Below are 27239 nucleotides of genomic sequence, written 5' to 3'. Positions count from 1 at the left end.
GCACCCGGCAGAACCGGAAGCCGGAAGCCTGCGGGTGGGCGGGACAGAGGCGCCTCGTGCGCCTGCGCTGAGCGGCGTGAGTGTGATAATTCTGCCGCCCGGGCGGAAGGCTTCCTTTCCCCGAGCGCTCCTACGGCAGGTTAGCCGCGTCATCTTCCTCCTCCAGGGAGAAAAATGAGCGCTCAGGTGGTCACTTGGGCGCCTGACGAGAGCAAGGAGTTTGTTGGTTGGTATTTGCACCCCCTTTCCTTCGTGCTGGGGATTGAACGCAGTGCATGCCATGCGGGACGCTGAACCGCACGAGCCACGCCCCCAGCCCTTTTCTTTGTATTTTGTTACCCAGACACAGTCTCGTGCTGGCCTCAAACTCATGTTCCTCCTGCCTCCACCTATCAAGCAGAGCTGATCTACCTGTGAGACGACTCCTTCCTTCCTTCCCCCCCCCCCCTTCTTCTTTCTTTCTTGGAGGTGGGTTGTAGGGAGGCTGGAGAAGAACTGAGCAATCATTCTGGACAGTTAGAAGTGTTAGAAATGCGGGCTGGGAAGGTAGCTCAGTGGTAGAGCGCTTGCCTTGCATGCCTGAGGCCCTGGGTTCAATTCCTCAGCACCACATAAGCAAAAAGAAAAAAGCCAGAAGTGGCGCTGTGGCTCAAGTGGTAGAGCGCTAGCCTTGAGCTGAAGAGCTGAGGGACAGCGCCCAGGCCCAGAGTTCAGGCCCCACGACTGGACCCAAAAAAAAAAGAAGTGTTAGAATGGTACACCACATCCAATATGGCCAGCTGAGTTGTAGTGACCTCTTGCCCACCTTTAAGGTATCTTCTGTACGAGGCCAACCGTTTGTTAAACTCCTAATAAGGGCCTGAAGTATGACTCTTGTATAAGTTCCAAAAGGGGTTAATTTAGTTCGTTTTTCTTCTGATTTTCACTTTTTTTTTTGGTGGGGGGGTTCCAGTCCAGGGACTTAATCTCAGTCCTGAGTGCTGTCCATGAGATTTCTTGCTCAAGGATAGCATTCTACCACTTGAGCCACAGTTCTATTTCCAGCCTTTTTGGTGCTTAATTGGAGAGAGGAGTCTCATCGCCATTCCTGCCTAGGCTGTTTTCAAGCCACAATCCTCAGATCTCAGCTTCCTGAGAAGCTTGGATAATAAGTGTGAGCCACCGGTGCCCAGCTCCACTTTGCTTTTTTTCTAAACACTTCCCCCCCCCCCCCCCCCTTAACTAGTGAAGAGTTTAGTTTCCTTAAGGACATAGACATGCTCTGAGTTCTCAAAACATGCTCTACTAGAAGAAAAACAGGCAACAGACCCACACGATGAAAGGCAGGTTCTTCTTAATCAAAGGTTTCTCCAGAAATGAAGATAGGTGTGGGCCTGATGGTGCTACTGGTGACCTACAGTGCCTCAGAAGTGACCTCATAAAAGAGGCACTTTAGTTTGACCCACTGGTTACTTTTCTAACCTGTGCTTATTTGGGAGAGCCTGATTAATTCAGGGCATTCTTAGGCTGTGGTCATCTCTTAACACCATCTGACAGCTATAGTAGTACCTAGGAACTTTCTGTGTACTTTGGTCTGCTAGGTTTTGTGGAGCTGAATGCTTAGACAATTCCTTGGGATGAGTGAGAGGGCTGGAGGTGTCTCCTCTTAGACACACACACACAAGTGCTGAAGCATCAACAATTTAAGCATAGGAATTTTCTTTTTTCTTTTCTTTTCTTTTTTTTTTTGGTCCGGTCATGGGGCCTGAACTCTGGACCTGGGCGCTGTCCTGCTCAGTTCTTCAACTCAAGGCTAGCACTCTACCACTTGAGCCAGAGCACTACTTCTGGCTTTTTTCTGGTGCTGAAGAATTGAACCCAGGGCCCCATGCATGCAAGGCAAGCACTCTACCACTGAGCCACCTTCCCAGCCAGGAATTTTCTTTTTTTAAGCATAGTAATAAAAAAGAAAGAAAGAAAAAGAATGATCTGGGTATGGTCAACACACCTGCAATTCCTGCACTCAAGAGGTACAGGGAGAATCATGAATTCAAAATAAAATGAGACCCTGTATTGAGAAACCAAGGGCCAGGCACTGGTGGCTCATGCCTATAATCCTAGCTACTCAGGAGGCTGAGATTTGAGGATTGTGGTTCAAAGCCAGCCCAGGCAGGAAAGTCTGGGAGTCTCTTATCTCTAGTTAACCACCAGAAAATTGGAAGTGGTGCTGTGGCACAAAGTAGAGTGCTGGCCTTGAGCAAAAAGAGCTGAGACAGTGCCCAAGCCCTCAGTTCAAGCCCTACAACTGACAAAAACAAAGAAAGAAGGAAGGAAAGAAAGAAAGAAAGAAAAAGAAAGGAAGGAAGGAAGAAAAGAAAGGAAAAGAAAACAGGGCTGGAGATGTAGTTCAGTGGTAGAATGTTGCCTGACTTGTACAAGCCCTGAGTTTGAGCCCAATATCTCAAAAAATAAAAATAAAAACAATCTCCTCCCTCCCAGATATGTTATTGAGTATATTGCCAACTAGACAAACTTGTTTTGATTAGTGTTGCTATGTGATAGAATCCTCTATTATAGTCTCATGGCTGATGATTGGGAGAATTTTCTTGAGACTGTTCTGGCTTTATGTATTTCAAGCCTTGATTCTCCTCTCCTCCCACATATTTCCGGTCCTAGGTGATGTGAGACTTGTTTATATCCTCATTTGACCTCTGGTTGTGTACATACAGGCCACAGCACCTGGTGACTCACATTATGGGTGGTATACTCAGTCCTCCTGGATGGTATTCCTGCATCTGGGCAATGGGTAGTAGCTATGTATGGAAGTGACTGAAACTGTAAATAGATCCCATATGCAGCATATTCCCAACTAAACTTGCCCTTAGCTGGATATCAAAAATGCCAATGGCCACTCCTGTGTGGCAGCACAAGCGGAAATGTAAAGGAGGAGAAATAGGTAACAGCCATAACCAACTGCAATAGAACATCTTATTTTTTCCAATTCTACACATATGCTTGGGCTTCATTAGCTCCATGGAAAATTCATTTTTGCTCTGCTCGGAACATGTATCCAAGCAGGGTTAAAAAGAAAAAGTACTTTTCATATGTTATTGTGGAATGTAACTTACTTAGTATGGCCATTATGGGACACAATATGGAATTTCCTTCAAAACTTGAAACTATGGGTTGGAGGCATGGCTCAGTTGGTAGAATGTCAGCCGATGAGCAAAGCATCAAGTACTGAGTTTAAGTCCCAGTCTTGCAATAACAAAAAAGAGGAGAGGTAGGGGGCAGGGGAGGAGAGAAAGGGGAAGGGAAGAAAACTTGAAACTAGAACTACACACACACACACACACACACACACACACACACACATACATAAGAGGAAAGGAAATCAGTTTATTAAAGAGACTTTACTCTCTTTTTTTTTTGCCAGTATTGGGCTTGAACTCAGGTCCTCTCACTCTTGTTTGACCATTTAGCTAGTGTTCGGCTACTTAAGCCACACCTCTACTTCCAGCTTTTTGCTAGTTAATTGGAGATGTGTCCCTTGGATTTGTTTGCCTGGACTGGCTTTGAACTGGGATCCTCAGATCTCAGCCTCCTGAGTAGCTAATATTATAGGCATGAACTATTTGACCCTGGCTGCATTTTTGTGTTTATTGCTGCATTGTTTATAATAGCTAAAGCATGAAATCAACTTAGGTGTCTTATTGATAAATGAATGGATAGAGAAAATATGGTTTATATATAGAATAGCATTTTATTCAGCCATAAATAAAGGAATAAAATCCTGTCATTTGCCACAGGGTGGATGGAACTGGAGAACATTATGTTAAATGAAAGATAAATAATGCATGTTCTCAGTTATATGTGAAAGCTAAAAAGAATTGATTCCAGAAATAAGAGAGTAGAATAATGGTTACCAAGGACTGGAAAGGGGCTAGAGAAGAGAAGACGGAGAATAGATGGTTAGTGGGTACCAGTTAGCACAGTAGCATTTAATTATACATTTTCCAACACAAATAATAAATATTTGGTGTGGTAGAGTAACTATGTGATCTTATCACTATACATTGTGTGTGTGTGTGTGTGTGTGTGTGTGTGTGTGTGTGTGTGTGTATTGGAATATCATACTGTACTCCATGAGTATGTAATATTATTACAAGTTGTTGTGGTTTGAGTCATTAAATGTCCTTCAGGGACTCATGTGTTGAACACTTTGTTCCCAGCTGATGGTACCCTTTGGGAAGTGGTAGAAGCTTAAGGAGTTAGGGCCTAATGGAAGGAAGTTAGAGCACACCCTGATGAAGAGGCCTCCCTGCCTGCATTTCTTATCTCAGTGTTGGCTTCTTGCTGGATTGTGCTGGTGCATGCCTATGTTCCTAATATTCTGTAGGCTAAGGCAGGTGGATCTCAAGTTCAAGGCCAGCCTGGACTGCATAATGAGAACTGTCTCAAGAAGAAACTACCAGAAAGCATCTATTTAGTCTGGTCTACATGGATTTCTAGCTGTTGTGCTTGTTTTCTCTTCTCTGATGTGGGTGGTGTCTTTCCCCTCATCTATGTCATCTATAGAAGTGCTTTCTACACACCGGATACCTAAGAGAAGCTACTGATTTTATCTTCACTGTCTACTGATTCTTGCCCCTGCTGCTTTTTCTGTCACCTTCCCAGATGTGGCTTGAGCTCCTCCAAGTTCCTTTTGAACTCATACCAAAATCTTGTTAGAGAAAAAGGATAAAGTTCCCTGCAGCTCTGTTGTGATGGCAACCCTTCTCACATGCTGTCCCCAGCTCCAAGGTCCTCACAGGAACCATCAACACCTATGCCTTCTGCTCCTGCTTCCAGTGGGTAATTTGTGCATAAACTTGGACAAGTCACTGAAACTTCTACTTCTTACTTTCCTCCTAGTTAAATGAGAGATTTGGAATAGATTAATTTCCTCCTCTCTTCTTCCCACCTTCCCTCCCTACCTTTTTTCTTCCTTCCTTTTTTCTTTTCTCTTCCCTTTGTCTTCCCTCTTTATTTTCTCTTTCCTTTCCTTTTTCCCCTCTCTTCCCTCCCCCTTCTCCTTCCCTTCCTATCCTTTTGTTGAGATCATGTGCCATATGTCCTGCAGGTTCTAAGTGAACAAGACAGCTCTAGAAGTTCCAGTTATGCAGGTTCACAGCTACTACTTTTAAGGATCTGTTGCAGTATCACGCATTTTTGGGAAACATTTCGGCTCAAAATAAGGAAGAGACTTGTAATAGAACTACCAACCAAAGAACAGTCTCTCATGACCCAGTGAGCCCCTAGTCAGCTGGAGCGCCTCTCAGGGATTCCTTCTAGCACTGAACCCATAGGGCCTCTGGAAAGGTGTGTTGAGCAAATGGCCATGCTTTAATTGACATGCTGCTACACCAGAAGTGACTCAGTGCAAGTTGTCCCACTGCTGTGTTTTGGTTTTTTTTTTTTGGTCAGTCGTGGGCCTGGGCAGTGCCCCTCAGTGCAAGGCTAGTGCTCTACTACTTGAGCCATGGCATCACTTCCAGCTTTTTCTACTTATGTGGTACTGAGGAATTGAACCCAGGGCCTCATGTATGAAAGGAAAGCACTCTACCATTGAGCCAACCTCCCAGCCCCTGAGTTACTTATACATAGACTCCAGAAGCCATTCTGAGGCCTTGAGCAAAAGGCAGAATCATTAGCCATGTGGCTGTGGCTCATACCTGTAGACCTCCTTATTTGGAAGGATGAGATCTGAGGATCAGTTTGAAGCCAGCTCGTCTCCAACTAACTACCAAAAAGCCAGAACTGGAGGTGTGGTTGAGCACCAGCCTTGAATGAAAAAGCTAAGGTACAGTGTCTAGACTCTTGAGTTCAAGCCCCAGTACTGACACTCACACACACACACACACACACCAAATAAATAAAAATAAATAAACCCAGCTCAGGTGTTATAGTAATGCTTTTATTCTTGTCTCCAGTCAGTCATAGCCCCTGGGAAGGTGAGGCCAGGGAAGAGAGGGATGAAGGACCTAGAGAACTTGGAGTTGAGGCCAGAAGGGCAACAGGGCTTCTGGAAGTATGGCAGACAAAGCCCTTGCTCTGGTGCTGTCCTCAGATATGCTGGAAAACTCAGGGCAGGTGGCTATGTAGAGGTGGTTTCACAAAGAGAAGTAAACAGTGTCCAAGAGATGTGACAAAAGCGACATTGTGGAACAAAAAGGGCCCAGTGACTGCTGAAAAGGAAATCCGACAGCCAGGTCCTTCCTGCCACCTCCCTTGTTTGTCTACTCATTTACTGTACCAGGCTCTGCTTTTCCCTCAAGTAGCCACTGGAGGGCAGCACAGTGCTTGTGTAAAAAAAAAAAAAAATCCCAACTTTCTCCAGGTGGGCCAGGAAAGATTGCTGGCTCCCTCTAGTTTGAAAATAAATAAATAAAAATATTGCCCTTTCTAGCTCTAGCCCCACTCATGCCAAAATGAGCACCTTGCAGGTATCTTTCCTCTACAGCTTGTGGCACCTGCCCAGTTTTGGCTTCAGTTTTTCATAATCCGTAATCTCGAATTCCTCATAATTCCTGCCCCTCCCCCATCTCCACCCGCACCATTCCTCCTAAAACTCATCCATTTGGATGGTGGGTCACTTGGTCACTGGTGAGACACGTGGTCTTGGACTCTGCTCCTACTGACAGCTCAGTGGTGCCCTAGACTCTGCTCAGGACCCTGGAGAGAAGAAAAGCTGCATACTTCCCTGATCTTCCCCACTTATCCTCCACCCCCCTCCACCCCAAAAAAGAGCCATCTTTGAGACGACTGTGGTTTGTGCCCTGGTCATGTTACTTTATGTCTGAAGGTTTGCTCCTCCCCTGATCTTTTGGAACTTAGCTTTGGAAAAATTTCTCAGTCCCCAGTCTCTGCATAAATTATCTCAGTAAGAGGAGGACTTGGACAAGTGGATTCTGGGAAGCTGGCCAGTGTGAGAGTGGCAGGTCAATGACAGGGTGGGGACCTTTGTAACCCTTTCTAGAACTGAAGCCAGAGATAAGGAGAGGAATCCAAGGGGCCTTGAGGAGTGAGGAAAAACTACATGAGGTGTAATAAGTGTTCTGGTGGCCTCTGTGTGCACCACACTGGCCAGGGCCATTTCCATTTTATAGAGACGAAAACTGAATCGCAGCCAGCAGTTGGTTCTTACCTTTAATCCTGACTACTCAGGAGGCGGAGATCTGAGGGTTACAGTTTGAACCCAGCCTTGGCAGAAAAATCCATGAGACTCTTATCTCCAATTAACTACCAAAATGCTGGAAGTGGAGGTGTGATTCAAGTGGTAGAATACCAGCCTTGATCACAAAAAGATAAAGGAAAGTGAGTGCCTAGACCCTGAGCTTAAGCCTCAGTATCAGAGGAAAACAAGAAACAAAATGAAGCAAAACAAAAAAAAACGCCTGACTTGCAGACAGCAAAAGAAACCTTTGCCTAATACCACAAATGTGTTGGCAGGGAGGTTAGGAATCAGAAACCAGAAATCCTGCTTCCCAGATGGTAGCCAGGAGGTGGAAAATCTGAGTGCAGAATCTGGTGATGCAAGACTGGGTGGCACTGTGGACCACTGGTCCCTTGAAATGTCAGGGCTCGACCACCCATATCAATTTCATTCCAGCCCTCCCTCCCCGCCTCAGGCTGGAGGGCATAAGTGATGCCATTTGCATGCAGCAGCTATGGGGGGAGGGCTGAATCCCAGACCCTCCACTGTTAATCTGCATCTTTGGACTCATTACCGGGCCTTTGTGAGCACATTGGCCCTGCCCTCCCTCCGCCGTGGACCCGTGGGATTGCTGCAATGGATGAATTCAGGCCAGCCTGTGTACCACCTGCGGTCCTTGCTTCTATCTCTTCTCCAATACCCAAGACGAAATAAAACTTCAAATGCTTTTGCAATATTTCTTGAAAGTTACAAATAGGAAGGGTGAGGAGGATTGGGGTCTAGAATAGATAGCATGCTTCGATTTCCTAGGGGGCAAAGGGGAAACCCCTCTCCCCCAGGATATGAAGTGGGGAGAGTCGAGAGGGGTCCCAGTAGCCACTCAGAGCTTCTTTGCTTCCACTCAGTAACTTTCCACTGGCTCAGAGTTGGCTGCATGCTGTCCCAGGTGTGGCCCCCTGGTCCCCTCCCCAGCTGGCATTTGGCCATGGAGCCGGGTGACTGACGCACACCCTGCCTGAGATCCCAGCCTCCTGCAGGCTGATAAGAAGTCCTGGCTTCATCTCATGGGACCAGCTCAAGGGATTGGCCCTGGCTGTTAGCATCAGCTGGACAGCTTCCAAAATGGAGAGATATGGAGATAAAGGGGGCAAGGGCTCAGGGACTGGCCAGGAAGCTGGGGGATGGGAGGCCGGCACTGACAACTCCTTAAGGCCCCAGGAGACCTGGCTGGAGGTGAGCCAGCAGGTGGCAGCAGATGGCGGAGAGCTTAGTAAACAAGAGGTGCAGGAGGGACTAGGGCTGTTTTAGGTGAGGGCTGGGGGGCAGGGCAGAATTCTCCCACATGGGGCCTGGCCCAGCAGTTAGCACTGCCTCTTCCAAGAAATGCCCACACCTTACTTCTGTGGGAGCAGCCCTGGGGTGTGAGGTGTGGAAAGAGGAGAAGGAGAAGATGTGTGTCTCTCAAACACTTCCCAAGAGGATGTAGGCCTGGATGGATGGTTCCGCTCTCTGCCCTCACCCCTGGTCAGGACCCTAGAGGGCCAACTGAGGGAAACAACAGAGGCCCCTTTCCCATTACCATGGCCTCAGGGCTCAAGTCGCTAGAATAAGCCACTGGTCCTAGAACTGAGAGAAAAATGGGCATCCTGGGACCCCATCACTCCCCCCCGCCGCACAAATATCCCCTCATCTCCTAGCTGTGTTCCCCCAACCTCTTTCTTACAGTGTTAGTGCTTGACCCAGAAAAGACAGAGGAGGCTCAGACTGGACAAAGGAGAGTGTGGCCAGGGACACCTAATATGGCAGCCCTAGGAGTTGTAGGGGTCGTAGGTTACAACCAGGCTTCCTGGGGTCAACTTCCCACCACTGGGCTCCTCCTCCTTGTCCCATGAGTCTTCCAACAGAAAAGGGCCCTCAGCCTTGGCTGTCCTAATTTAGAAGCTGTAATTGGGGAGAGAGGGGTGGTAGAGAGGATGGCGTGGCCTCAGTTCCATGGCGCCCCAAAGGATGGCATATGTACAAGCGGCAGAAGGCAGGGTGAGGGCTGGCCAAGGGGGCGAGCGCTGGCCACAAGCTGGCTGCAGCGAGTTGATGTGTGGCATTGCAGGGACACAGAGAGGTCACAGGACCAGGCGGGGGCATTCTCTGGAGGAAGGGAGGGGTGGGAAAGGCTTCTCATTCCCGATTGGTGCCAAAAAGCTGTAGGAAGAAGGTGAAGATGTAGATAATGTCTAGGTAAATGTTGAGGGCTCCAAAAATATACTCCTCGGGGCTCAGCGAGTGGCGTCGGTTACCCATCAGCAACTGTGTGTCAAATGCTAGGAACTGGGGAAGGAGAGAGAGAGAGAGAGAGAGAGAGAGAGAGAGGTCAGAGGTCAAGCACTGTGAAACGAAAGTAAGCCTGATTTTTATTTTGTATTTTTTTCACATTCATTTCCTTTTATTTATTTATTTTTATTTATTTATTTTTCTTCTGTTTTTTCTTATTTTTTAGTTTTCGATGCCAGTGTTGAGGTTTGAACTCAAGGTCTGGGTGCTGTTCCTGAGCTTTTTCACTTAAGGCTGACACCCTACTACTTGAGCCACAGCTCCATTTCTAGCTTTTTGATGGTTAATTCGAGAGAAATATTTCATGAACTTTCTTCCTGCCTGGGTTGGCTTTGAGCCTGGATCCTCAGATCTCAAGGATTACAGGATTAGCTAGGATTACAGCTTGAATTACCGAAGCCTTTGGCCTCCACCTCTGATTTTCTTCTCACCTCTATCTGGCTGCTTAGTGACAACCTGGAATCTAGAACTTTTTCAACGCCTTCCACCCCCCAAGTTGATTCAGCGCCTATTTACAGAGCACTTCCTATGTGATAAGCATAGAAGCCCAGCAGAGAATGAGAGAGATGGGATCCCTGTACTCAGAGAGCTTAGTATGTGTTTATGTGTTGAGTGGAACCCTTAAACAATACAAAGTGCTGGGAGTAGGGGTACTGACCTATGTGGGTAGCAGGCTTCCTGGAGGAGGAGACTTTTAAGCTGAGCTAGTCTGCCCCCCCACCCTGCCCCCGCCATTTCTCTGAATGCCTTGCTCTTCCTTGGAGGGTAAATGACTGCTTGAGTGCTTCAAGTACTAGCAAGCAGGAACTGAATGAGCATTTGTTAGGTGCTATAGAGACATCAGCCCATTTAGTCTTACTAATAACCCTGTCCTGTAGAGCTTACCATCCCCAGAGCAAACTGAGGCCAGATAGGTTAAATATTTGCTCCAGTTTACACAGCTAGGAAGTGGCAAGTTTAGGATTTGAACCACAGCAGGTCAGCTTCAGAGCCCTTGCATGGAACTGTTCTTCCCTGCTGTCTAAAGGTAGTACTCAAGATGAATGTATTTTCTCCCAAGAAATGGACTCTCCCTGCAGCACCATCATGACCTAATGGATTCTGGATGGATTCTCTAACCCCAGCTTCTCCCTGCTAGCCACTAGCTGCTGTCCCTACTAGCTTTTCCCCAGAAGCAGAACATGAAATCTGGTAGGCATGGTACATCCTTCTAAAGAGAGAGGCCAAAAGGTACACAGTATTAAAAGGGGGTAAGAGCTGGGTGCCACACCTGTAATCCTAGCTACTCAGGAGGCTGAGATCTGAGGATCATGGTTCAAAGCCAGTCTGGGCTGAAAAGTCCCAGTGAGACCGTATCCAATTAATCACCCCAAAACTGGAAGTGGAGTTGTGGCTCAAAGTGGTAGAGCACTAGCCTTGAGCAAAAGAGCTCGGGGACATTGCTTGAGTTCAAGTCCAACAAGTGACCAAAAAAATAATAATTAATTTAAAACATTATGACTGGTAAGAGCCATTGGTCTATGGAGATTAGGGGTCTTTCTTTTTTTCTTTCTTCACTTCACTATTAGGGATTAAACTCATAACACTTGAAACAAATCTCTAGTCCCTGTTGCCTTCATTATTTTCAAGGTAGAGTCTTTGTGCCTGGACTACAATCTTCCTACTTGTGCTTCTCCATATTGCTGCAGATGACAGCAGGCATATGATACTGTGCCCAGCCACTGAAGGAGATGGAGTCTCACAAACTCTTTTTGCTTGGGATTGTCTCACACCATGATCCCCTGATTCTGTCTCCCAAGTTAGCTAGAATTATAGGCTTGAACTACTGCACGTGGTAAAGTCTGCAATTCTTCAAATCCATTCATACTTTTGTAAACTGGGCTATGTCCCTTTTCCATCACTTATATGCGGAAGACTTGTGTTCCTTGGGTCCTCTGAAACTCATTCATATACCAAAAAATATGTGTGTGGGTAACAGCTGTATGCCAGGCACGTGCTGAGAGCTGAAGGGACAATGAGATACACAAAGCTGTGTCAGCTTTGGGGAGGTTCACTGCTGAGTGGGGACGCCTACAGATAATGACAAAAAAAAAAAAAAAACACTGGTACAATCTCTAATTAAGGTTGTGGAGGAGGGAGTTTCTGATTGGGTGGGAGAAAGGTGTCCTAGGAGAGGTGACATTTTACCTGGGGGTGTGAAGGATGAGTTGGAGTTTATGGACAGAGAAGACCTAGGGGAACCCTGGGAATTAGAAGGGGCCTTCTATGAAGAGTGAGGAATTCAGTGTGCTAAGAACGATGTGGGAAGGGCGAGAGAACAAAACAACTGGACTTGACCTTGAAATCTGCCCTTTGAGGTTGAGGGCATACTGCCCCCAGCTCCCTTGGCCCACATTCTTCTTTGCTTTAGATGCAGCCCTGTGGAACCCTGGGAGAATCACTGGATCCATGCCAAAGCCCCCAGTACACAGGGGATTACAGACTCCAAGAGGAGCAAGTCCATCAGCACTGGGACACAGAGGCAGGTCATCTCTGAAGGTGGGGCAGAGGGGAGTGATTATCAGTTCAGTCAAGAACAATAACTCACTAGCTGCCCTGGGCAAAGCATTCAATCTCTCCAAGCCTGTAAGTACAGAGGTGTAAAAGGGAGATGAGGGTGCTTGCCTATGAGGCTGTCATGAGAGGCAGATAATGTGTGCAAGGTGCCTGGCATGGTGCCTGACACACAGCCAACGCTTAATGAATGGGAGCTGTTAATGGGGCTTATTGTTACTGTCTGCAGAAGGAGAGGTGCTCTCCTGAGGACAGGTAGATGCTGCTAGACGCTGCTGAAAAGACTTGGGTGACTCCTGCATCTCATCAGAGAGGCAGAAATGTTCCTAGCTGTGTGGCCTTAAGCAGAAGAAAACTGGGGAGCTGTGGCCAGGACAGGAGGGAACTGATGTGAGTGTGTCAGGCCTCTGAACTCTGCAACATTGAGAAAGGTGTACTCAGGAATTCAGACTAGAGCTGGAACGCCTAGATTTGAGTCCTGGCTCCATCTCTCAAGTCAAGTCAGCCATTGGACCTTAGTGTCCTCATCTGCAGCATGGGACTAATAATGATAATGATAATAATAATAATAATGCTAAGCCGGGCGCTGGTGGCTCATGCCTGTAATCCTAGCTACTCAGGAGGCTGAGATCTGAGGATCGCGGTTCAAAGCCAGCCCGGGCAGGAGAGACCGTGAGACTCCTATCTCCGATAAACCACCAGAAAACCGGAAGTGGCGCTGTAGCTCAAGTGGTAGAGCGCTCGCCTTGAGCTGAAGAGCTGAGGGACAGCGCCCAGGCCCAGAGTTCAAGCCCCACGACTGACCAAAAAAATAGAAAATAAAATAATAGTAATGCTCACACCACTGAGTTAGTGTACTTGGCATCAGCTGTTACTATTCTGTAGGTTCATTTTACTTCATTGCACTCGGTGGCATTCCATTTGCATTCCCAAGTAAATTTTCAATGTGAGAGAGGAGAGAGAGAGAGAGAGAGAGAACGAGTGCAGAGAGAGAGAACGAGTGCAGAGAGACCACCTCAATGCTATAGACTGTTTAGCAGTCACAGCTGCCAGCATAAGTTAATACATTTCTGAGCTGGCTTGTCAATCAGTAGCTTGCTTAGTTGATTTCCCAGAGTCTGGTCACCCCTGGGTGAACTAATGAAATTGAATCTCTCAACCTAGAAGGCTTGGCCCTTAATCAGGTCTTGGGGTGCCTTCTCCAAAGAGGCCTCTTAGAGCAGCCAGTTTGGCTTTTCTCTCCAACAAGAAGAATGGAAGGACGGTGGCCTCTGCCCTTGCTCTCTGCCTGGATGTTTATCTCCATGGTCCTATGTGGGATGGCCTGCTCCAAGTGTCAACCCCAGTGCCTGGCTCCATCACTGAAACCTCAGGCCTGTGAGTCAATGGGAGACTTTCCATTCACTTATTCTCAGTATTTACTGAGCACCTACTATGTCTGCCCTAAGAGTACTGACAGCTTAATGAGGTCCCAGAGCTAGCAGGGATTCTGGTCTGAGCTCGAATTCATTACAGAGGAAAGTAATCGATTGGGCTCTCCCTGCGATGGAAAGCAGTGTTGGCAAGGGTCTTAGTTGAGAGCTGATTATCTTGGTCACTGCTGACATCTTAGGTTTTATTTAGTTTTTTTTTTTTAACATTTTAGTTTTAAATTGAGAGTTAAAAACTGGGTTGATTGCCAACACCTTAAAAAATAGCAGGGGCCAGACAGGGGTGGCTCATGTCTATATTCTTAACTACTCAGAACTACTTCATTGCTCAGATCTACTTAACTACTGAGATCTGAGGATCACAGTTCAAAGCCAGCTTGGGCAGGAAAATCCATGAGACTCTTATCTCCAGTTAACCACCAAAAAGCCAGAAGTGGAGTTGTAGCTCAAGTGACAGGGCACCAGCCTTGAGTGAAAACTAAGGGACAGAGCCTAGTCTCTGAGTTCAAGCCTCAATGCCAGCACACATACATACATACATGCATACGCACACACACACACACACACACACATACACACACACACACACACAAATGAAAACTCCCCCAAAGCAACAACAAACAACCACAAAACAACAGATGCCTGAGTGAGCCATCTGAACACAAGAACCCATAGAGAAGCACGTGGGGGTGGGAATGACAGGCAGTGGTGGGACCAGGACACTAGGACACTTTTAATGGAATAGTCCCTTGCAAGAGCATGGCTACTATTATATAAAGCAAGGAATGGTCAGAGTGACCAGTGACTTGCTGGTGGTTGCTTATCTAGAACTGGAACCTGATTGTGGCGGTGGGGCAAGGAGGGAGGGCAGGTGGGGCAGAGGAGCAGAGCACACTGCCCTGAGCTTCCCCACTGGCCATGTGTGCACCTGCTCAGATCCACAACTACACTCTTGGCCTGATCCTGCTCTGTCAGGACACAGGTTTATGTCTGTTACCCTCCTTCCCCCCAACTCAGCCTCAGATGAGAGGCTGAGGCATTCTGAGAGAGCCAGGCCATGGAAAGGCTACCAACGGATGGGCACTGAATACAAAGAGCCACGGCTACAATGTGTTGAACCAGCATAAAAAGAAACTCGTGGACTGAGTCCCTCCTACATCAATGCCAGCAGGGATGTGCAGAGGGGCGAGTTCCAGGCCATTCTCTAAGGCTGCTTCTAACAGTAATTTGCTGGAAATAACCCAAACTCTCCACAGGAGGCTGGCTAACTAAACTGGCAGTGGTACTGAGGTTGAAACAGCTTTGATATTTGCTAGCACAAGAAAAAGAGCCAGCCACAGAAAATCCCTATGATCCCATAAAACTATATAGGTCCTAGGAGACTGTATAGTAAATATCTCTTTAGAAAGGTCTAGAGGAGGGCTGGAAAGGTGGCTCAGTGGTAGAGTGCTTGCCTTGCATGCATGAGACCCTGGGTTGGATTCCTCAGCACCACATAAGCAGAAAAAGTCAGAAGCGGAGCTGTGGCTCAAGTGGTAGAACACTAGTCTTGAGCTGAACAGCTGAGGGACAGTACCCAGGCCCAGAGTTCAGGTCCCACAACCAAAAAAGAAAGAAAGAAAGAAAGAAAAGACAAGAAAAGAAAAGAAAAAGAAAAAAAAGAAGAAAGGTCTAGAGGAAGATTCTTTTGCCTATAGGTGTGACCATGTGAATGAAAGCTGGGAGGAGAGCATGTTATAAATGAAAATGAGTTAGCTTTATCTGTGTGTATGTGTGTGTGTGTGTGTGTGTGTGTGTGTGTGTGTGTTGGGACTTGAACTCAGGGCATGGGTGCTGTCCTTTAACTCTTTTCTCAAGGCTGATGTTCTACCATTTGTGCCACAGCTCTGCTTCTGGCTTTTTTGGTGATAATTGGAGACAAGAATCTCAAGGACTTTGCTGCCTAGGCTGGCTTTGAACTACAATCTTCAGATCTCAGCCTCCTGAGTAGCTAGAATTACAGGCATAAGCCATCAGCATCCTGCAACACACTTGTAAAATAAATATACTGGCTGCTATTCAATTCTCACTATAAGCTTCTTTGACAGGTGTTGCTTTATAAAGCACAGAGAGTAAAAGGGATTTGTCCAGGTCATACAACCAAGAAGATAAGCTCGAGTCTTCTGGCTCCAGTGGCAATTATGGTATGTATCTGTGTGGAAAGATCCACCTGGCCCTGACATACAGGATGATCTTGTGTTTTGGGTTTGTTTTTTGGGTAGGGTCCCACTATATCCCAAGCTGGGATTTAACTCATAATCATCCTGCCTCTGCCTCCTGAGTGCTGGAGTTATAGTTGTGCATAGGTTGCAACTGGATTGGGGGATTCTTAAAAGAGCCTGCCAGCTGTATGGGCCTCAGGGCTGCATGTAAGGCAGCAGGGGAGTGAGAAGAGGCTGCTGAGAGGAGGTCTCCAGCCAGATGTCAACAGATAGTCCTTCTTTCCCCTCCATTGACTTCATTGCCTTAAATGGTGCAGGCAATAGTCACACCTACAGGCAAGCCTCTAAAGAGGCAGAGTCTGAAAAGGCATTCTAGCCAGAAATACTGGTCTAGAATAAAGGGGGAGGATAGTAAATATGTCTGAAAGAGCCATGTGGCCATATGAGAGGGGGTATGAATGCAATACAGTGCTTGAGAACACAGGCTGGGAGAGACATAGACCTGGGTCTGAAGCTTGGGCTCCAACTCACTTCTCTTAACAGTAAGACTTTATTGAGCATGGTGGTACATAAGGAGATAAGCAGGTCATGAGTTTGAGGCCATCCTGATTTACATACCTAATTCTGGGCCATTTTGAGCTACATAGTGAATTTCTGTCTCAAGAAATCTAACCAACCATGCTGGTGGCTCATGCCTGTAAGGCTAGTTACTCAGGAGGCTGATAGATGAGGATCACAGTTCAAAGTCAGCCCAAGCAGAAAAGTCCATGAGACTTTTCTCTCTAAATAACCTCCAAAATACTGGAAGTGGAGCTATGTCTCCAGTGGCAGAGCCCTGGCCTTGTGCAAAAAAGCTAAGGGACGGTGTCCAGACCCTGAGTTCAAACCCTAGTATTGGCACAAACAAAACAAAAAATTGAAACAAACAAAAAACCCAAGTTCTCCATCAAGGATAATCCACTACATTTTTTTCCTAAGTGCTTTACATACATCAATTCACTTACAAGTCATCACAGACAGCATTCTTGCCCCCATTCTACAAATGAGGAAATGGAAACAAAGAGAGGTTAGCTAATTTGACCAGTTTGCATAGCTATAGAATATGACAGAGAAGGGCTTGGAAGCTGGTACCCTGGCTTCAAACTTTACTGCCCCAAGGGAAAGGTTAACATTTATAATAAGAATAATAACTACCACCCACCATATGCCAAGGGCTAGGCCAACTTTCCCTTTATTTCTCTTTCATCTATGATGTTAGCCATTACAACAGCCTCTGGAAGCAGAGGTCCCATTTTAAAATGGTCCCATTTTAAAGATGAGCCAACAAAAGCACAGGTCAAGTAGATTGACCAAGGTCACCCAGTGGTAAGGATGAATGAGACCTTGAATGTGCAGTACACTAGCCAGCTGCCTAGTTTCTTCCCACTCACAAGCATTCCCCCCCCCCCAGTTCTGCCCATAGGACCTCTTCCTGGCTCTACTCTGGAGAGCCCCATTTAAGGTGATACGAGAACAGTAGTTCTTCTGTCCCTGCCTTGGTGGCTTGCAGGTGTGGGTTTCCCTGCTAGCAGGACTTCCAAACCTCCCCTCCTTTAGCACCCCCTGCCTTAGAAATAGGGGCATTCTTTCACCACCCTCTGTCAGATTGTATGAATATCCAGGTGTGAGTAGGGCATGGGTCCAAAGGGTTAGTACCCCCACCCCCACCCTGGGAGGTAAGGACTGGGAGCAGGGGACTTGTTCACTGGTCATTGTCCATGCTCTTTTGCTTCTCCCAGGGAAGAAGCCACCTCATTTCCAGATGGTTGAGTGAGACTTCAGGGAAGGCAGCCCTGTGGCAGAGGGTGGGTGACAGACTGGAAGACTCTCAGGGATCTTTTCTGGCTTATGTAAACGCTTAATGCAAAAGAACCTCTAAATGAATGAATGAAAAACGATGTCTAACTTAAAATCACACTGTAGCCTTGGATTGCACAGCCATTATTACCTCCAAGTGTGTACAGGGTGGTATTTATATCACAGAACTGAATGAGAAAGGCAGGTTGAGGTGTAGGGAAATGACAGTATTTTCTCTTAAATCTCCCAGATGCTGGACATGATTGGGGACCATGGCTGGACAGACATAACTGCCCAAAGCCTTGCCTTATAGGTGAAAGGCTGAGAGGGCCTAGGTCTGGAGTCTCCCTGGGCCTCTATTTTCTAGCTGAGAAATAGGCTAACAGGACTCTGTGAATACTGTATGTATGTATATGTGTGGTGCCTGTGTGTATGTGTGCCTATGTGTGTGGGTATACCTGTTCGTTCTAAGCCTCTGTAGGGACTGAAGACAAATGGCTATGTTGGGAGTCACCATCCAGCACCTCTATAAAGCATCCTTCAAGCCTGGCTCACCCATCAGGCCCTACAGTGTCTAATCTTGACCACCCACGTCTTCCCGCCACTTGTTCCTGACTTTGGGGCTTAGCCTCTTAACTGCTCTAATTAGGGTGACTGATTTGTTTCTTAGCAAATCCCAGTGACTCCTGAGACCCTCAAATTGGCCAGGCTGGGCTGGGAGGGAAAATGTCTGTTCCTGACAGCCTTACCACTTGAGTTCTAGAATTCTATCCCTATTTTTTTCCCCTTTGAGTCCTCCCCTAGGTCTGAAGGATTTGGCTTCCTAATATGTATGACTCAGAGGCCTTAGTTTCCCCAAAGATGGCTCAACTCTAAAATGGAGCAACTTTCCAAGCCACAGAGACCCTGGAGGCTTAGCTCTTGCTGGAAACCAGCGGGCTAAGGCGCTGGATCCCTGTCCCCTCTCAGTTCTGCCTCAGCTTTACAATCCTGTCAGGCCCATCGCCCAGTCCAGACCATGAGTTTCCACACAAAGAAAGAAGAGAAGAGAAAAGGAAGAAAAAGATACCTAGGGAGAAAGCACTAGAGGGAGAGTACAACGTGTCCAATGCTTCTTCAAGGCAGTGCCTTTCAGCTGACTCACCCACTTCCACTGGCATTTGAGTTCTGGCATCTGGTAGGGGGAGGGAGGAAGGCTGAAAACCCAGGGCTTCCTGACAATGTACCAGCACTGGACATGGGTCAGGTCTAGGAAGGGCTTGTTCTTCAGGATGGGATTCGAGTCCTGAGAAGCCCAGGCTTCACACCCTTCAATTGCAGCCCAGTCCAGCCGAGTGGCCCTACACTCCAAGACAGCAGAGTTTCTTAGGCAAGGACTGAGGAAAATCTAACTAAGAAAAAAACCACTGGGTTCTCCCACCAGGCTAGTATGGAAGGTCCTTCTAGAAGTCTGGGAACCTCATCTGACCCACTCTTCACCCCTTTCTTCACATGTCCTGTTGACTGTAGCAGCCTGCACTTCTTGTCTAGCTGTAGTGCTGTAGTGCTATGAGAGAGAGCCCTCTGCCCCTTAGTGCTGAGAATCCCTCAGGATGGGCAAGAGGAGAGAGCAAAGGGTACTGGGCTGGAGCCAGGAGGAAGCCACGGGACAAGTGATGCTGGAAGGAGGGGCACAAGGCCTGAGCATGCTGTTGAGATGGAGTTCGTGAGAAGGTAGAGGGATTTGAATTCTTTTTCCTTTTTTCTTTTTGCCGGTACTGGGTCAGGATCTGGACACTGTCCCTAAGCTTTTGCTCAAGGCTAGCACTCTACCACTTGAGCCACAGTGCTACTTCTGGCCTCGTGTATGTGATACTGAGGAATAGAACCCAGGGCTTCATGCCTGCTAGGCAAGCACTCTACCACTAAGCCACATTCCCAGCCAGTATGTGAATTCTTACAGGGTGGCTTACTGAGGACCCTGTCCACCTGAAACTAAGAGAAAGAAGATGGGTGGAGTCTGGCTGCCCCTGTCCTTGACTTTCCCCTGTACCAGGGCACCAGGAGCCTGTCTTCCCTCCTTCAACCAGATGGACCTGACCAAGTACTCTCTTGACCACTGTTTATGTAACTTGCAATATGATCCCAACCAAGGCTTTCTGGTGTGTTGACTGAATGAGACATTAAGAGGTAATTGAGCACCATAATTCTTCCTTCTCCTCCCTGTGACTCACAGGAGACTGCCTGGGCACTGCCTCATTCAGCTGTGCAACCGGGCCATCTTAGCACCTCAGGGGGCCTGCCCCTCACTGCACCACACCTTCCAGGCATTCATTCATCCAAAAAACATCTGCCAGTGCCACGGCAAGGGCTATTGTAAATGAAGCAGACCTTCGGAGAAGGGGGATATGGAGCTGAAAGAGTCTCCCCAAATGGGCGAAAAAGGGCAGTGCTCTAGGATAGGAAAGATGTATTAAACTGCTGAGTTTGACTATTGGATTCAGCAACAGAGGCAATGGTGATCTGAAGCAGGACACTTTTTTGTGTGTGCCATTATTGGGGCTTAAACTCAGAGCCTGGATTGTTGTCCTTTAACTTTTTTTCTTTTTCTTTTCCTTTTTTTCTTTTACCAGTCTTGGGGCTTGTGAACTCAGGCCCTGGGCACTATCTCTGTGCTTCTTTTGCTCTACCATTTGAGCCACATGCTACTTTCAGCTTTTTCTGTTTATATGGTATGGAAGAATGGAATCCAGGGCTTCATGCATGCTAGGCAAGCACTCTATTGCTAAGCTACATTCCCAACCCAGTTCTTTAACTTTTTATGCTCAAGAGTGGTGCTCTGCCACTGAGCCACAGCTCCATTTCCAACTTGTTAGTGGTTAATTGGACATAGGCATCGCATGGACTTTTCTGCCCAGGCTGGCTTTGAACCACGATCCTCACATCTCAGATTCCTGAGGAGCTAGGTAGATGAGAGCACTTTGAAAGAGTTAGTTGGGCTGAGGGAGGGGCTCAGTGTCATAGCACATGCTTAACAGATGCAGGTGTGGAATGGACATGCCATGTCCAGGCAACAAGGGGCCGGTGTGGCTGTAGCAGAGTGGGTGAAGGAGACATCAGAGATGTCCTGCAGGAAGCAACTGCTGGACGCCAAGCAGGGGCTGATCTGACCTGCCTCACTCCAGCTGCTGGTGCAGTATGGAGAAGACTATGTGCCCAGCCGGGGAAACTGGCCTGCAGAAGACCATGATGACAAGCCCTGGTAAAAGGTCATAGCTTCTGGCACTAGGGAGGACCATGAAGGTAGACAGAACACTCAGATTCTGTATAGGAGGTAAAGGGGTTGGAAGCATGACTCAGTTGGTAGAATACCAGTCAATAAATGGAAGTATCAGGTACTGAGTTTGAATCTTGGTCTTGGACCAAAAAAAAACAGCTAGGAGACAGAGATACAGAATGTGTTGTTGGGTTTCCTAGGAGGTATAAACAAAGGGGAATAGTCAAGAATGTAGCAAGGTGTTTGTCCTGTGTGACTAGGAGATAGGAAGGCTGTGGCAGAAGTAGGCACTTTGGGAAAGGGCAGGAGGTAGACCCTATGAAGTTGATTTGGATGTATTCAGATGAGGGGTGGCATTGATTAGGCCATGGGACATCCTTGTCTGGAACTCAAGAGAGAGTTTCAGGCTGGAGATGTCAATGCATGTCATCAGCTTAAAGGATGGTATTCAAAGCATTGAAAGTGGATGAGCTCCTAAGAGATAAGGGGGGGAAGAGAAGAGCCAGGGCCTGCTCAGGGCAGGTAGCACAATGGGGCAGGCTAGAGAAAGACTAGGTGAAGGGTTACTTGGACACCCAAGGGGGAAAAACATGCTTTTGGGGGAGGAACAATTATTTCTATCAAGCTCTGCTTAGTAAAGAGGGAGATTGTGATTAATTGCTGGATTAACAATGTGGAGGCCATTGGTGATCTGAATGAGCACATTGTTAAGAGGGTTAAGTGGACTGGGGTGTGGCTCAGTGGTTCAGTGTATGCTTTGCATGTACAAGGCTTTGAGTTCAATCTTGAGCATCACACACATGTACACATATATGATGGTTAGACAGGGAAGAATTACCCAGGTACATGTGCCTCACACCTATAATCCCAGCTACTCAGGAGGCTGAGATCTGAGGATCACAGAAGCCAACCTGGGCAGACAAATATGTGAGATTCTTGTCTCCAATTAACCAGAAAAAATCTGGAAATTGAGATGTGTCTCAAATGGTAGAGTGCCAATTTTGACAGGAAAAGCCAAACAAGACCAATGAGGCTCTGGGTACCAGCATAAAAAATTGGGGGGGGGGAGGGATTAAGCTGGACATAGTGATATGCACCAGTGACTGGGCTACATAAGAGGCAAAGGTAGGTGGACTGGGTCAAAGGCACGCTCTAGAGAAAAAGGTGAGATGCTACCTGAAAAAAATAACTAAAGTTAGGGGTTGGGGATTTAGTTCTGGCCTGGCAAGTGCAAGGCCCTGAGTTTAGCCCTCAGCTCTGCCAAAAACAACAACAACAACAACAAAAATTAAAGCAAAAAAAGTTCTAAGGGCTCAAGTGGTAGAATTTATGAGCATGAAGCCCATAATTCAAACCCCAGTATCTCCCCTAGAAGAAATAGGAAGAGAGTAGGGAGGAGGGAAAGCGGGAGAAGAAGAGTTAGTGGATGGTGATGGTGATGTAGAGTCACTGTCTGGCCACTCTATGCTGAGGATCAAATCCAGGCCCTTGTGTGTGCTAGTCAAGTATTCTATAACGGAGCTAATCCCCAGTCTTAGATTTTTTCTTTATTTTTAGGTGCTGGTCCTGGGGTTTGAACTCAGGGCCTTGGCACTGAATTAGCATGAACTCTTGCTCAAAGCAAGCACATCTACCATTGAGACACAGCTCTACTTCCAGCTTATGTGTATGTGTGTGTGTGTATGTGTGTGTATGTGTATGTATGTGATTAATTGGAGTAAATTTTCCTGCCAGGGCTGACGTCTCTTTCTTTCTTTCTCTCTTTCTCTCCTTCTCTCTTTTTCTCTTTCTCTCTCTCCTTCTCTCTCTCTCTCTCCTTCTCTCTTTCTCTCTTCACTCTCTCACTTTCTCTGTTTCTCTTTCTTTCTTTCTCTCTCTCTTTCTTTCTTTCTCTCTCTCTCTTCTTTCTTTCTTTTCTTTCTTTCTTTTCTTGTTGTGGGGCCTGAACTCTAGACTTGGGTGCTGTCCCTCAGCTCTTCAACCCAAGGGTAGCACTCTACCACTTGAGCCATAGTGCCACTTCCAGCTTTTTCTGCTTAATATGATGCTGAGGAATTGAACCCAGGGCCTCATGCATGCAAGGCAAGCACTCTACCACTGAGCCACCTTCCCAGGCCCCCAGGGCTGACTTTGAACTGCAATCCTCAGATCTCAGCCTCTTGAGTATCTACGAATACAGGTATGAGGCACTGGCACCCATCTCCTAGATTCTTTTTATTTTTATTGTTGTTGTTGTTGGTCGTGGGGCTTGAACTCTGGGCTTAGGTACTGTCCCTCAGCTCTTCTGCTCAAGGCTAGTGCTCTACTACTTGAGCCACTGCAACCACTTCCAGTTTTCTGAGTGGTTTATTGGAGATAAGAGTCTCACAGACTTTCCTGCCCAGGCTGGCTTTGAACCATTATCCTCAGATCTCAGCCTCCTGAGTAGCTAGGATTACAGACATGAGCCACAAGCAGCTGGCTTCCTAGATTCTCTTTAAAGGAATCGTGTTATATATGGAAAGCAGAGAATGGAGCAGAAGCATCAAAAGGATATGGAACAAGAGTGTTTTTGTGAATTGTCTCTTCAGGTGGGGAGCTTGGCAGGAATAGTTTAGGAGAGAGGGCAAGGCTGATGATATGAGAAAGGAAAACTTGCAGGTGCTTTCCTCAGGCTTTCCCCGAGCCTCACGCCAATAGATCTCTTTGAGGGCAGCCATAGAGGCTAGACATGGCACCAGGGTGGAGCACAGGACATTGGGTTCTGGACCTAGATCTGCCCCTTTGCTGGCTGTGAGACTCTGCTGGCCCTGTAACAGCCAGGACTTCCAATGTGAAAGGCTTTCTTTCTTCCTCTCTTTCTTTCTCTCTTTCTTTCTCCTCATCTTTCTTTCTCTCTCTTTCTTTCTCCTCTTTCTTTCTCTCTTTCTTTCTCTCTCTTTCTTTCTCTCTTTCTTTCTTTCTTTCTTTCTTTCTTTCTTTCTTTCTTTCTTTCTTTTCTTCTTTCTTTCTTTCTTTCTTCCCCCCCCCCCCTTTTGTTTTTGGTGCCAGTACTGGAGTTTGAGCTCAGGGCTTTGGGCACTGTCTCTTGTAGCAAGTTTTATAACATCAGTGCTGCCTTCCTCCCAGAGCTGTGGTAGAGATACAATGAGGCAATAGAATTGAAAGTGTTTTGTGGAATGTAACGGGTAGAACAGATGGCTGGGATTATTTTTATTATTCTAATAACATAAGGGATTATTAAGCAGATTTAAGGGCTTATCATCCGCTCAGCTCTATTGTATGTACAGCTCCCACACGTGCCCTGATCTGATCTTTGTGGATCCCAGTACACACCCTAGTCCTCTTTGGGTGCAGCTAGCCCTCCTCCAATTCTATCATCTGCCCCCTCTGTGTCCTAGGTCACTTTTCCCCTTTCTGTCCTCAGCAAATGCTAACCTCCCAACCATACTGCCCAGTCTTACACTGTTTTCTTCCTTCTTCCTTCCTTCCTTCCTTCCTTCTTCCCTCCCCTCCCTTCTTTCCCTCCCTCCCTCTCTCCCTTCCTTCCTTTCTTCTCTCTCTCTCTCTCTCCTTTTTCTTTCTCTTTCTTTCTTTCTCTCTCCCTCTCTCTCTTTCTTTCCTTTTTTTTTTTGGGTCCGGTCATGGGGCCTGAACTCTGGGCCTGGGCGCTGTCTCTCAGCTCTTCAGCTCAAGGCTAGCGCTCTACCACTTGGCCACAGCACTACTTTCGGCTTTTTTCTTTTTGCTTATGTGGTGTTGAGGAATCGAACTCAGGGCCTCAGGCATGCAAGGCAAGCGCTCTACCACTGAGCCACCTTCCCAGTCCTGTTTCTTTTCTTTCTTTCTCTTTCTTTCTTTCTTTCCTTCTTTCTTTCTCTCTCTCTCTCTTTCTCACTCTCTCTCTCTCTCCCTCTTCCTCTCCCTCTTTCTCTTTCTTTCTTTCTTTTTTTTGGGTTCAGTCGTGGGGCCTGAACTCTGGGCCTGGGCGCTGTCCCTCAGCTCTTCAGCTCAAGGCTAGCGCTCTACCACTTGAGCCACAGCGCCACTTCTGGCTTTTTTCTTTTTGCTTATGTGGTGCTGAGGAATCGAACCCAGGGCCTCAAGCATGCAAGGCAAGCACTCTACCACTGAGCCACCTTCCCAGTCCCCTTCCTTCCTTCCTTCCCTTCCTTCCTTCCTTCCTTCCTTCCTTCCTTCCCTTCCTTCCTTCCTTTCTTTCTTTCTTTCTTTCTTTCTTTCTTTCTTTCTTTCTTTCTTTCTTTCTTTCTTTCTTTCTTTCTTTCTTTCTTTCTTTCCTCCCAGCTCAATTCCTCACTGGATCCTTTTTTTGGGGTTGTGTACCGGTCCTGGGCTTGAACTCTGGGCCTGGGCACGGTTCCTGAGCTTTTCTGCTCAAGGCTAGTACTCTTCCACTTTGAGCCACAGCTCCATTTCTGGCTTCTTGGTGGTCAATTGCAGATAAGAATCTCACGGACTTTCCTGCCCAGGCTGGCTTTGAATAGAAATCCTCAGATCTCAGCCTCCTGAGTAGCTAGGATTACAGGCGTGAACCACTGATGCCTAGCTATCATTGGATTCTTTTGAACAGTATTTTGCTTTGAAACATATGGTCTGGATAGAAGGGTGGTCCTTCCAGTAGCCTAAGAGAGAGTCTTAAAGTACCAAATTATTACAATTTGCCCAGGATTTAGGGGCTCCTGAATAAGTAGAAGTGAATGACCCAGGTAGACTGGGAAAAGTTGGCACTCTAGTCTTGACCAAGCCCATATGTAGTTGACTTTGCCATTATCTTGCCAGGAAACTTTGGGCCAATGGTCTAATAACTACGGAATCTGATGTTCTCATCTCTAAGAGGAAGGCTTAGAACTTTATACCTTTCCAGACCTCAGATGCCAAGGCTGGAAGTCCTTGGTTCATTGCACCATATCCACTGAGTTCTACTATGTGTCACACACTGTGATCTTCCTGCCCACCATGGCCCTGGGCATGTAGCATGGCACCTCACACATAGTAGATGCTCAGTAAAGGTCTGTGGCAAAGATGAATGTATAAATTCACTGTAACCCCCCACCCCCATTTCTGGCTTGATCCCCATGTAACTCCCTAAAGCCTCTGCTCATAGTTCACAGTTCTGGCCTGTGTCCTCTTACCTATGGTGAGAAACAGAGATAGAGAAAGAGATATACAAAGACCTAGAGACAGAGGAAAAATCACTGGAGACTTCCTCATCTCTAGTTAATCCTAAGACAATAGACAAGTCTTCTTTGAGGGCAACCACAGAAGCACTGAAGATGGCACCAGGCTGGGCACAGGACACCCGAGTCCTAGTCTCTGACCCACTTCTACTGGCCAGGAGACTATGCTGGCCCCTTAACACCCAGAACTTCAGTGTGGATGGCAGTTTTGGTTTGTTTGTGTGTTGTGCAGGACCTGGGACTTGAACTCAGGACCTGGTCACTATCCTTTAGCTCTTTTGCTCAAGACTTGTGCTCTATCACTTGAGCCACAGTTCCCTTTCTGGCTTTTGGGTGGTTAACTGGAGATAAGAGCCTCTCAGATATGTCTGCCTGGGCTAGCTTCAAATCTTAATCCTCAAACCTGAGCCTCCTGAGTAGCTGGGATTATAGGCATGAGCCACTGGTATCTGGCTGGAAGGCAGTTCGTTTGTGTTGTGGTGGACATCCTGTCACTCATGAGCTTTTGAGGCTGTAACTAAAGGCAGGAGCTCTGGCCTCTTAGTGGAGCTGAAATGCCCGTAAAAGAGATGGGCACCTGGTTGCTGTGCCCAGTGGCAATGGATGTCTAATTTGGGTGCCTTCCTGCGAAGGCAGCACAGATGACTAGTCTGGTCACATGTAGGTGCTTGGAGCCCATCTGAGTAAAATGCCTGGATTGGGTTACTCTGTCCCAGGTTACCTTTTGTCTCCTGGACCTCAGCTTCCAGGAACATCCTACCTAGCATCTGACCCTGAGTGGGTCTCTAGAATCAGACAGTCCAAGTTCCCAGATCATCACTTCCTAGTTTGCTCTACAACCATGGTATGTTATTTGACATCACTGAGCTTTGGTTTCCGCATCTTCATTTGCTAACAGTAGAATCTATACAGAGAACTTGCTCAGGCAAAGCATGTACTCAGTCAATATTAGCTATTATTGTTACCATAACCATCATCATCACCAGTCTTGGTCAGTGAGGAGAGAAAAGAACAAGCTGAATCTAACAGAGTCTCTCACCAGGTAAATGTCCCTGACTCTAAGCCTTCCTTCCCAGATTGCCCTTGGAGAATATTACCTCAGTCTACTGGTCAGGATACTTCCTGTCCCCACCCCTCCAAAGAGGAAGGAGCATCTCTTTCTTGTCTGTGCCCCCTGCCCAGATCAGCTGATCTGTCTGGGACACCAGACAGAATTCCCTGAAGGCAGCACTGAGCTAGCCCCACCTCTGGGTGTTTTAAAAGCATGCTCTGCAGACTATGAAG

The 27239-nt window shown here is 47.1% G+C and overlaps 1 protein-coding gene across 1 annotated transcript in view; it reads right to left on the bottom strand.

Moving 5' to 3' along the window:
• Positions 1-9143: 9143 nt before the first annotated feature.
• Positions 9144-27239, bottom strand: part of Faim2 (Fas apoptotic inhibitory molecule 2) — a 37118-nt gene continuing 19022 nt past the window's right edge. Inside the window, exon 12 of the mRNA XM_042677674.1 lies at positions 9144-9499. Coding sequence (XP_042533608.1) covers positions 9350-9499 — 150 coding nt within the window. The 3' untranslated portion in view covers positions 9144-9349. The remainder of the gene's footprint in view (positions 9500-27239) is intronic.

The sequence above is a fragment of the Dipodomys spectabilis genome, unplaced genomic scaffold (assembly GCF_019054845.1).
Source record: "Dipodomys spectabilis isolate Male_0828 unplaced genomic scaffold, ASM1905484v1 ptg000039l, whole genome shotgun sequence".
Taxonomy (NCBI): domain Eukaryota; kingdom Metazoa; phylum Chordata; class Mammalia; order Rodentia; family Heteromyidae; genus Dipodomys; species Dipodomys spectabilis.
This window is presented reverse-complemented; position numbering and strand designations above follow the sequence as displayed.